The sequence below is a fragment of the Falco naumanni genome, chromosome 1, assembly GCF_017639655.2.
Source record: "Falco naumanni isolate bFalNau1 chromosome 1, bFalNau1.pat, whole genome shotgun sequence".
Taxonomy (NCBI): domain Eukaryota; kingdom Metazoa; phylum Chordata; class Aves; order Falconiformes; family Falconidae; genus Falco; species Falco naumanni.
This window is the reverse complement of record NC_054054.1, coordinates 4,250,369-4,262,552: the sequence shown is the minus strand read 5'-3', so window position 1 is coordinate 4,262,552 and position 12,184 is coordinate 4,250,369. Positions and strand designations below refer to the sequence as shown.

The 12,184-nt window shown below is 45.4% G+C and overlaps 1 protein-coding gene across 3 annotated transcripts in view; it reads left to right on the top strand.

Moving 5' to 3' along the window:
- Positions 1–12,184, top strand: part of ENPP6 (ectonucleotide pyrophosphatase/phosphodiesterase 6) — a 45,653-nt gene that overhangs the window by 28,471 nt on the left and 4,998 nt on the right. For all 3 annotated transcript variants that reach the window (XM_040603977.1, XM_040603882.1, XM_040603801.1), the window contains exons 3-6: positions 676–787; positions 5,226–5,367; positions 6,385–6,564; positions 8,933–9,070. In XM_040603977.1, the coding sequence (XP_040459911.1) occupies positions 676–787; positions 5,226–5,367; positions 6,385–6,564; positions 8,933–9,070 (572 nt within the window). The remainder of the gene's footprint in view (positions 1–675; positions 788–5,225; positions 5,368–6,384; positions 6,565–8,932; positions 9,071–12,184) is intronic.

Below are 12,184 nucleotides of genomic sequence, written 5' to 3'. Positions count from 1 at the left end.
TAACCAGAGAGCAAAAGGGCAAAAAAAAAATCTCACAAAAACATGTTTTTGTGTGTTCAGGGCCATGTTTCTCCTGTAGGATTTGTTGCCATAAATTTCTGGGCCACAAAACAGACTGTATTTTGCAAGGAAGGCTGCAAGTTACCAGACACTTAATTGGTTTATACTGTTTTAATAAGACCTCCTGGGAAACAGATTTAATAGCGGAGTGCCAGTATCACATAATAAAACACAGTTTATAGAGGATATTACACCATAAGATACAGTGTGTCTGACTGGAAAGTATATGCTGAACTTTCAGGAAACGCTATCTAAATCTATTATGCTGGAAGCCTGGAAGTGAGGCTATGTGGCCGCAGTAGTTAAAATGAAAACGAGCTAGCGATTTAGGTGGAAACCATCTGCCACGAGGGAATCAAGTTTTATTGTGGGAAGGTCACACAGAGACCTTCCCTTTAGAGGGAGAAATAAAAGCATCCAATGTACGGTTTGCTACAAGCACTCGTCAAACCAACCTCTCCCCCCTTTTCCCTTCCCAACCGCGAGGTTTCCTGCAGGGAAGGTGTAAGGTAAGCACATTCCACAGGGAATTTACACACCTGAACTTGGCTCCCATGGTGTGGGCTCTGTGATCAGGGTGAAACGGCCGAGCTCACTGCATTTTTTCGCTCGTAGGTTGTGAGGTGGAAATCCTCGGCGTCAGACCAAGTTACTGCCGCGAGTACTTCAGCGTCCCGACAGACAGGAACTTCGCAGATGCCATCAGTGATGCTCTCGAGTCGTTGCGGTAGGTCACAAGGCTTCTGCGCTGCGGGGCTTCCCCCACACTGGAGCACGAGTATTTGTGTTTACTACCAACCTTGCTCGAGGGAAAGTTTTCAGGATCGGCTCCCAGGCAGGAGGATGGGGACCACGACTACCTGTCATAGGAATGTCACCATAACAGAAATATTCCCTTTTCATTAAGATGGGAGGGAAAGATGTGCTCCTTTTTTCATGAGTAGGCTACAACAGGGAGGAGAGACATCCTGACTTCCTATTTTTAATTTGCTGTTTCAAACAGCTGTAAGTCCCTGAGTATCTGTTCATTGACATGCAAGAGCAGGCTTCATAATGCTTGGATTTAGAGAGAACTCCTGGAAATTCGGAAATTCGGAAATTCAGCTCCCCTCACTTGTTTATGAGAACAATGTTTTGGCTCCTCCTGCATTTTAGAACATGTCAGGCACAATGATTTTGGAGCGGGCATTCATTTTGTGCAAATATGAGAACAGAACAGAACAGAATAGAATAGTTCAGCTGGAAAGAACCCAAAATGATCAGCTAGCCCACCTGGTGGGAATGATGGGAATCTCTCTCTCAAACACCTCCTAGGAAAAATATGCTTTTTTTATATGCTCCACACACAGCTTTCAAGTTCCACCGTCGCTTATCCAAACATTAACAAGGGACAACTCCACACAGGTTGTAAAATCAGAGAAGATTGCACTGCCACTTGCCTTACCTCGGCTGTAACTAAGCTTCCTCTTTTAAAACCTTGTTGGTTCCATAATTTATCCAATCCTAGGATATACTTCTACTTTACTACTTGCGAACTGCCGTAGTGATTGGAATCTGAAAAGTTTTGTGTTCAGATGCTGAGTGTTGATCGTTCTTGAAATAAAGGGTCCAAAATGATGAGAGCGCTGCTGGAGATGTTGCTCCCTGCTGCACACCGGGTCCTGCTGCACAGATGCTCACGAATCACAGCGCTGTTTACAGCGTGGGGCTTAGAAAGAAGCTGTCTCAGAACATGTGAGACATTGGATCCTGAAATGATTTAGCTTAGATTTTAAGAAAGTTATCTGCATGTGACATGAGGAGGTCGTATGTGCGGTAGGAGGCTTTCTGGAGCCTCTGCAACACGTTTAATTCAGTGAATAACAAAGGGAATGGAAAACTGAATACAGGCACCAGCTCTGGCTTCAGGTGGAAATCCATAATTACCATCGAAAGTTTTTTGGTGAGGTATCAGCTGGGAATGGATTAAGATATGCTTGAAGCTGCCTGCCTGGTTTCTATGAAGCAAGCGCGTAAGGCTGCTCAGGACGATTTGCAGCTTTGTCATTGTGAACATGATTAAAAGCGAAGCAAAACGGTGAAAAGCTCCAGCTCTTCAAGCTGCTCTTTTGGGTAGCTGGAACCCATTGAAAACGTTTCAACAGCTACTTCATCCCGAGGCACAAGGTTGCTGGCTGCTGCCTTTGGTGGAAAAGAAGAAAAAGGGCAGGAACACACCAGTGTTGGTGGTACAGCTCGCAAATCGGCGAAAGCTGGTGATTTCAGCAAAAGAGCAAATCCCTGCCACTGTGATGTCTGCCATAAACATCAACAACAGCCTGCTGAAGAGCCCAGATCCTACAGATGGTCCTGGAGCTGTGGGAGGTCCACTCTCTGGTGCCTGTTTACACACCATTCCTCTCGAATTTCTGCCTGGGTTTCTTTTCTTAAACTAAGTGCCCTGTCTGCAGCAAGGCAGGAAAGAGGAAAAAAAGAATAATTCTCGATAAAATTAGTCATCAACGGTGGCTGTAAATACTGCAGGGACTTACAATAAGAGTAAGTAATACACAGACTTACAATAAGAGAAGAGGGTAGGGAATGAACAGATGAAAAATCAAGTAGGTTTTCCTTATCATTTCTCTCATTCATCCTCTTTGTTTAGTCCTTTAAAATTTGGCAAACAATTTTCAGGGCTGCTGGGCCAGCCTGTAAGAAGTAAAGCCTCTGAACTGCCTTGGTTGCAGGCGTATTCAGTTAGCAGGAGTTAGCATCTCTGGGTAGAAGAGTCTTGACCGGTGTTTTATTGTCGACTACATCATTTGCAAGGGTTTCTGACTCTGGAAGCTGTTCAAAGGCTGGCAGATCCAGTGTGTTTCCTTTCCACACCCCAGCTAATTGAAAAAGCCCATGAGGCCGAGGCTGGCACTATGTGTGGGAAAACAGCCCGTGGCAGGGGCAGCCCGTCGCCTGGAGCAATGCCTTGCTTCGTCACCCTAATGGCAGGTAGTTCATGAACTGCACTTCTGCTCCCACCGCCGGCAAACCTTACAGGGACCTCAGGGCAGAGGGAGGAAGACCTTTATTGTGGCATGGTGGCCTAGGGGTTAATTGAGTTTGGGCATGGGACCACCCTGACCCATCTTAGCTTCACCAGGGTTGCAGGAAGGTTGATCAGTGTTCTCTGCAGGAGTACAAAACTCATCAGGAAGCATTGATTGCAATCTCCCCCCTTTCCCCCCCCCCCCCCCCCCCATTTTTTTTGCAATCCCATTGATTGCAAAAAAAAAAAAAAAAAAAGAAAAAAAGAATGCAAGACTGAGCTCCTCTTGCAACCAAAGGAAACCAACCTTCGGGAACATTCTCCGATCTCTTCAAACAGGTGCTTTGAGACTTACTATTTAGACCAAAAATATTCATAACTAAATCAAGTACCCTTTTTTGGCAAGTAAACCCAAAACCTCCCTTATATCTTTTCCACAACTATAATTTAGGGGCTGTTGTAATCTACCTGCCTTCCTGGACAGGTGCCATGAAGTTTGCGTGGTACTTGCAAAGTGTGTCGATAAACTATAAACCGCCTTTTTGATCTCACCATTGATGCCATCCAGCTTTCCTTAGCCATTTCTTTGGAAAGTTACTGCTGATGGGAGAAGACAGGACTAACACACAGAAAGATTATTTCTCCCGTGCAAGCCATGATCAGAGATGCCTGGCTTACTTAGGAAAACGGGCAAAGAATGGAAACAAGGTCAAATTCTCACAAGCTCTGGATGTGCTGTACTCAATCCTGCAAACTCCTAAGCACGGCACGTAGCTGGAGCTTGTCCCACTGAAGTCACGTGTGGAGTTGAACGTCCATCCTTACAGTGCTGAGCCCTCACTGATGAATCTCACCACAGCCTACATAAGATGACATTTTTTATGCAATAACTCGCTTTTCTAGCTTCTATCTTGATCGAAATGTTCGTTTAGTTACAGTTGAGAAGACACAAAGCAGTCTGAAGTAGCTAATACGGGCACTGCAGCAGAAGGCAACAGTTCCAACAGGTTCAGTGAATGCGTATGCAATATAGAAAGTACAGGGTTAAATTTTAGAAAATAATTTATGCCTAATACAGATGGAAATGCTTAAAATGAATGCTTAAAAAAAAACCTGGGGGGAGGGAAGGGCTGCTTAATTTGAATGATTTCAAAATCATGGTGAGTGAGAAAGAACACTGTTCTGCAGGGCCAGCGGTGGAGAAATTCCCACCACAGCAGGGACCTTCAGCTTCCTACAGAACTGCTCCTTTGAGGCCTTCAGCAAACTTACAAATGCAAATGTCAGACCCTAATTCATTCATTCAGTCCCTCAACTCTGCTTTTTTCTCTTCTATCTCGCTCATTATACCTGACTACTCAGGTGTCTTTAATCAGAGGAGCTGGACTTGGCAGGACATCATACAAGATCTTTTTGTAGGGATCTTGACCTGGATGCAGGTGTGTATTTTGGATGGCACACCCTGTCATATGTTAAGTACTGTTGAAGAAGACTGGGTTGAACTTCATGAGCATAGATTTGCCATTTTATCCACCAGACAGCTCTCAGGGAGCTTTACAGTGTTGATGAAAATGTAATTAAGGACTGACTGCTGTATGCGCAATCCCCGCTAATTAGTCTGAGGGCGTTCAGTGCAGAAACGTGTGATCAGCTAAACTTGTGCAACTGGGATTACCTTAGCGTCCCTTTGGTCACATTCCTGAACAACAACCCCATCTAAAATCTCACCCCAATTCATACCACTTGGGGTCCTGCAAGGTCATGGAAGAACGTGTCCTGAATTGACCTCAGTGGTTTGGAAGACCTCACACGGGAGAAATCCAGAAGTACCAAACTTTAATTAAAGGATATTTGACTGTTAACTCCAACAATCCTTTTAATAAGGACATTCGGCACAGAATTCAGTATTTTTTCTGGGTCTTTCTTTGTCATTAAAGGAAAAGCACCTCAGCTGGGAGTCTCAAGCCAACTCGGGTGACGTTGGGTGGGAATAGCGAGCCCAGCCATGCGACATCGGGTAGGGAAGCACGGGCTGGAAGCAGAAAGGGGGGTTTTGTGGCTCTACGTGCCGGTGAGGGCAAAACCACCAGGAGGTCTCCATGTGTGTCAGCCTCTCACTCCTTCCCCTCCCTCTCACCTCCAGCAATGGCAGCGCTGAGATGGCTGCGGTGTACTACGAGCGCATCGACGTGGAAGGCCACCACTATGGCCCTTCGTCCCAGCAGCGCAAGAATGCTTTGAAGGAGGTGGACAAAGCCTTGAGCAACATGATCACCCTCATGAAGGTGAGTGGTCCCCAAGAACCCAGCTCCTGGGTACAGTTGGAAAAAGGCGTTTACAACTGCTCTTCGTGGCACAGCTGGGAGCCTATTTAATGCCTGTTAATTGGATGCATTGGCTGTAAATTTGTATCTCCTGAGAAATGGCAGATATGGAGATCCCGTGGAAATCAAGGCACCATTCCCTTGATTTTTATTATTTTCATCAATGGCATTATAATCCTCCTAGTGGATTATTACACCGGTAGTGCCGTAAGCCCGTATACGGCTCTGTTCTTAACTTGCGTTGCCGGCTGGGCTTTATAGTAGGCAAATGAATCAAACCTACTTCCTTCCTAAGGTCTGTGGAATCAGGCAATTAACTTTCATAGTGTTTGCTGCAGCATCATTCAGAACTCTGCACTTCAAGTTTTGTTTTAAAAAACACGATCTAAATCGTTTTGCAGCAAGAAAAAGAGGGTACCAAGCTTTTGGGTAAATGTCAATTCTGTGAATGTTTCTGACCATGATAAATGCGTGTTGGAGGTTTTTATGTGTTTCAGTGAGGAGAGGAATATATATTTCCAATTTCGCTAAATTATAAAGGCTGTAATGCTAAGTGCTTGTGTTTGGGAGGGGAAGAGAGAAACACCCCTGCCACAGGTGCTACCATGAGAAAGTTGCTCTTCCCCAGCTGTTTTGGCCCACAGATGAAGAACGGTTGGATAGAGATGGTTGTCTAAGACCAACTGTGACGACTGGTTTGTGGGACTGGGATGTAGCATCTGGTTATTTAGCAGGGGGATAGATTTGGTTTGGAAAATCTCTCTTACCTCTCAGGCTCTTCCAGTGCGGCAGGTGAGAGTGGATGTCCACCATTGCGGGTGGTGGCCAAGCACAGCGGAGGGCACTGGCGGCCATGCTTCTTCCGGCCAAATTCCACAAAATCAGTGGAGGTCAAGTGGGGATTCAAATCTTCCCATGGGCCCAGACAGTGCTAAGCTCTTACCTGGCCGTCATGGTTGTCATGCACTTGCTCCACAGAACAAGGGCCTTCAGCACGATGTGAACGTCCTCCTCTTCTCTGATCACGGGATGACGGACATCTCTTGGGCGGACAAAGTGATTGAGCTGAAAAACCATATCAATATGAGCGATACCATACAACTGAAGGACCGAGGTCCTGTTGTGAGCCTCTGGCCAGCTCCCGAGAAGCACGCGGAGGTAAGTACAGCGCATTCGTATTTACTCAGTTTCGTGTTTCCTTGGGTTTTTACGGCAATTGTGCCTTTTGTTTGCTCGTAACATCCAAATCCTGCTCTCAGAATTGTGTGTAAAAATCAGCCTGAGGGTCTCACTGGGAGTCAGACTTGGATCCTGTGACACTCTTGTAATGCTGGTTCCTGAAGGAAAGCCACACCAGGCAAATTAAAAAGCACGAACTTTCATTTTTGTTTGGCACAGATATGTGCTTTCAAACTCCACCACTATACGCTTTTGATAAATAGCTAAAATAATTGAGCTGAAAATCCAGTTTTAGGATTTTACATATATTAGTCAATTTACTGACACTCTAGCTGGGATTTTCAAATGATCTGGAGCAGGTCAGGCATTTGTATTCCAGTAAACTCCCATAAAGTTTGAGGAATTAGCTCCGTTAGACCAGAATTGGAAAAAATAACTTTTTGTACAATATTCTCCTTTGAAGAATTTTGATGAATAAGCATGTTGGATTGAATCAACCATAAAAGCCCGAGGCTAGAACTGCAGGATTTTGAGGAACAAATTAAAACAATACAGAAAAAAAAAAATTGGAAACCACTTGAAAAGAATGAAAATGCAGCATCTGTAACTAATAGACTAGTACATTATAGTTTAACCAGAAACCCGTGTGTGAGGAGTCATTTTGTCCTCAGAATATATAGTGGATGCACACAACGGGCAGTCCATGCTCCAGGTGAATAATTTTGTTTTCTATATTGTATTTTAGCCAGTTACAGTATAGTGTAGGTCGTGCCATTTTTTTGGAAGAGAATATTTGCTGATTTTTTGCACCCAAACAGGCTCTCCGGGACTTGTATAGCTGTGATCTTGTGAACATTTCCAATTAGTGCCAGAATTGGAAGTTGTCTTAGAAGCATGTGCAAACAATTCACTCAACGTTCCGGCAGAGGATCGCAGTGTTTGTGGATGCTCTCCTCAGCCTTAACTCAGAGTTCCCTATTTTTGTAAGCCAGACCTTGAAACAAGGGCAAGTATACGCTGTGACTTCATGCAGACACGGGGTTTTATCCAAAAAAAGGTCTTAAGCACATGCTTCTCTCTCATTAAACAGCCTAACAGCCCTAAGGAGAATAACATGCAATGCCTCACACCATGGCTTTGTTTTCATCCTTCATTTCTTTTTAGGGCTTTTTTACTGGAGCGCTACTTTTTAAAGTGAAATAAAGTTAATTTTCTGTTTCCCGATAGCCAGATTCCTCTATTCTTCATTCACTTTAAAAAGCTGTGTTTAGGAACTAGACCGTACCAGAACATAGTGGTTATCACATTTAAGAGTTAGCCCATCCTGAAGCACCAGAAGGACTGGTGAGACACCAGATGTACTGGTGAAACACCAGGACCACTCTCTAGTCCCGGCCACGGTGGGAGGGTCTGGCCATCACACCCTGGTGCCGTCCTTACGGCGACTTGTCTGTCAGTTCAGATCTCTTGCGCACATGTACGCAAGGGGGACTTAGCTAAAAGGCTAGTGAAAAAACTGTCATTCTTTGCAGAATTGAACTGTTTATTCTTGAAGGTGATTTATATTTCAGCAAAAAAGCGAGATACACTCGGGGGACTCCAAGAACTGCTTTCTTTATGGCATATGCACGTCTTCTTTCATCATTTAAAGTATTTTTCTGAATAATTTGGGGTTTAACCGTATTCGTGTGATTATATTCCAGACAGTATGATTAATATTAATAAACCACTTGTGCAGTTTTGTGCAGCTTCAAAGCCACAGGCATTGGCTGATTAACCTCACAGCATCGTTATGGAGCAGATAACTAAGCACTATCAATCCTTTTGATAGGGATTGAGTGGTTAAGTGTAGGAAACACAGGTGAGGTGACATCAATTGTTCACTCAAGAGCACAAAGAGGGAATGGGTGGCAGAGGCCAAAGGCAATATCCCTTTTCTGCAGCTGGACCCAGTCCACGTGGCGCCTTTGAGCATCTTTCACCACTTAGCTTACCATCTCCTGTGATGGCTGGGTTTCTGCTGGTCTGTCTCTGTAGGCTGATGTACTGACATGCATACATTTGTGAGTGCGTGTATTGGAAGTATATATATATATATACACTACATGAATTCATGCATTCCTGTGTGTTTATGATCCAAGTTTTCAGAACCTCTTAAACCACACGAGCAGGTTTTGCACTGCTGTCATCTTTGGGCTGGCAGAGTCCCAGTTGGAATGTGCTGATGATTACCCATTAAAGGAGATTAGCCATTTTACAAATTCAGGTGTTTCCATGTACCCATAGGTGTATCCATCTACACGCTCTTTACAGCCATATGGTGCTCTAACATTTGTTTTCTTTGCAGATATATCAAAAATTGAAAGCTGTGGAACACATGCATGTTTATAACATACAGGATATTCCAGAAAGGTTTTTCTACAAAAAAGGGAAATTTGTGTCTCCTCTAACTCTCGTGGCTGAGAAAGGATGGTTCATAGTAGAGGTAAAGTATAGAAGAAGAATACTTGGACGTGAATTTGAAAAGGTGCAATATATGAAAACGATCAGAAAAATGTACAATTCTATGCCAGGCATTGACTTAAAGTGTTACATCATTTACTTGGGCTGACTACAAAAGCAATGTGAAATATTGCTGTGTGCTGCAAAGAACCTAAAGGCATGGCAGCTACGCTGAAGGTAGACAGAGTTAAATGGTGGATGGTTCTTTTTTCTGTGTTGTCATAAAGCAGGAGGAGTTTTTTCTATTTCCCACTCCAGCTGTTTCGCTGCCCCCTGCCCATCTACCTCCGTCTGAAACACAAAAAGAGATTTCAATGTCAATGCCTTACTGTCCCTTCTTTCAGCGGTACATGGTGGCAAGTTTTCCTTCTGCCTAGCTTCCCACCCACCAGACTGTCCTAAACCCTCCCCACCCACCCCCTTTCTCCCGAGCCCTCCGGTCTCAGCAGGGTCAGGCTGGGGGTTCACCCCAGAGGTGCCCAGTGCACGCGCTGAAATCTGGGAGCTTGTTACGCAGGGAATCGATTAGACTAACACACGGAGAGTTTTTTTTCATACCAGCATCTTTTGTTGCTATAAATTACTGTTGTTCTTATTGTTTTGTACTTGTATCGCTGCTGGGCATCTCCACGTTACAGATCCTGACTGCACAGCTCAGAGGGTGAGGCAACTTACGTATCTTCTAAGTGGGTAAGCCGAGGGGCAGTACTAAGTGATTTGCCCCAAGCCATACGTTAAGTCAGTAAGTTGGGGACAGAACCCAGGAGTCCTGGGGTTTTTTCAGTGTCCCAGCGTAGTCATTGCCCACCATTGCCTTGCAGATTATTGCAACTAATTCAGCTGAGCATCTTCTTCCATGACCCTCAGAGCTACTGCTTGCCAGGCTTTGCTCGAGACGGTCCACACCACCACATTTCTCACTGGCCAACCTGACTTTAGGGTAATCGCGTCTACAGCTGAATACAAACGCACTTCTAGAAAAAAAAGAGTGCTTTTGAATGCGGATGGGTAAGCACCACATTGCTGGTTGGGAAAAAAAAAAAAAAAAAAAAAAGAAGAAAAAAGAAAGCCAGAGTCAAGATTCAGACATGTAAAGTAGGAATCTGAAACATTTTTGGCAAAATGATTTTAAAAAATTACAACTAAATTCTTCGATACAAAAGTTCAACACAGAACATTTTTACATACTCTGTAAAAAAAAAAAAAGTACTTTAAAAAAAATCATTGAAATGCTGACAAACCTTAATAACAGTGCAGCAAACACTGCTGCTATGGTAATTATTTCTGTCTCTCTGCCCATTCCTTCCCATTGTTTCTGATTTTCAAGAATGTCCTCTCATTAATGCTGTCAGATTTTCCTTCTCCTTGGTACATTTTCATTATCTGTGAATGGGATGTGAAAATGAAAGTTTCCTGTCGTACTTTTAAAGCAATAATTGAGCCTTCTATTATACTTCCTGCCCAAACCACCGAAGAGAGGACGTTCAGCTCTTCCCTGTCATGCTCATGGGGTGTTTTAACTCTCTCTTGGCTGTTTGAAAAAGGGGATTTTTTTTTTTTCCTTTTTTTTGGAGATACAAAGGGGATATAACTGGGAAGTTGGGGGGGGGGGGGGGGTTGGGTTCCCAGTAAGGAGCATAGGAAGAAAAGCCTGTCCACATTTCAGTTAACACAGGATGAGGAGGGATTTCACGCACCTCCGTCTTGCTACCGGTACCTTTGTTCCCTCCACGTGGGCGAGTGGTCCCCATCCTCTGAGCAGGATTTCCCCCAGCTTCTCTCCTGCGTGCCACAATGGCCTCAGCCCCTCTCCGGGCTGCGTGCTCACCCTGTACCCTTCACGGTGTGCTTTCCCAAGTTCTAGTGAACAACCGCTCTACGGCTCCTAACCATGAACGTGCAGGGAAAAGCGCATCGCCAGCAGTCCCAGGCACGCCTGTTTCATCTCTGAGGAGCAGCCCTAGCCCAAGCTTAGGCTGAGCATGAAACGTGTGGGTCGAGTCCTCTGTCCCGTCTGGGCTTGCCACGGCAGGCACCTCGGCATGCTGCTGGTGGCCTGGCCCCCGAGGAGCCCCAAGGCTTGGTGGGGTTTGCTGTCAGGCAGCGCCTGGTGCTCTAGGAGAGCGATGCTGAAGTGCTCGCTCAGCTCTTTCCCTCAAGCTACCGCTGTTGACGGCTCAGTTTCACCAGCTCTGACTTCAGCTGCGGTTGTGAAAGAAAGGAGTACGTTTTGTGACCCAACTAATGGCAAAAAGAATGGAAATGACTCTGCCTTTGACTGCAGGTCTAGCTGTGAGTAGGTGTCTCCTGTGTCTGGGTGGGTGATGGAAGGGCACACCGCCTTTGACAGTCCTGAGAAAGCAGCCGAGCCCACGGCATCTGACGGGACGGTGGCGGGGTGTAGCTTTGGCAGTGTCACGGTACTGCCAAAGGAACGCCACAAATGAGACGTGACTTGGCTTGTCTGGACTGATGCTGAGAGGTGCTGTCCACGTTGCCTAGCGGTGAGCAGCCTAGGGGCGATTCCTCTCCAGGGAGCACAAGAAGCGGAGCCACCGCGTAAGGAGGTGCTGTGCTAGCAGGAGGGGAAGGAGTCGGTTTTCTCCTTGGCTTGCTCTGAGCCGTCGGTAAAATAGACGGGGCAAGGAAAGAGATTTAATTTGTCAACTGAAATTGTTTAATTATCTGGTACGTCTGCTGACTCTGACATACAAACAAGCGCCAGGGATACTCCAGGGGTTCCCCTGGGAAGCAGTTGGAAGAGCTGCACCTCACAGCCTCAATCATTGCTGCCTGCAGTCTTCCTGCACACAGTCAGTTTTATTCTTGGGCAGAGGAGGAAAACAAATATCAGACAAAAAAAAAGTTTGTAAAAGGAAAGGGATCCTCAGTCAATCTGCTTCACCATCTGCAGAGCACCACTCGCCCAGGGTGGGAATGTGGGAGACTCTGTTGGAGCATCTTCTGTGCTCCTGTGACGGAGTGTGAAGACCAGACCTGGCTGCTTCAGGGAACTGAAGCTCCTTCTCTGTAACCATTGGAGAAATTAATGCCAGGGGTCTAAAGAACTGTCAGCTGATGTTCTTCATCACCTAAG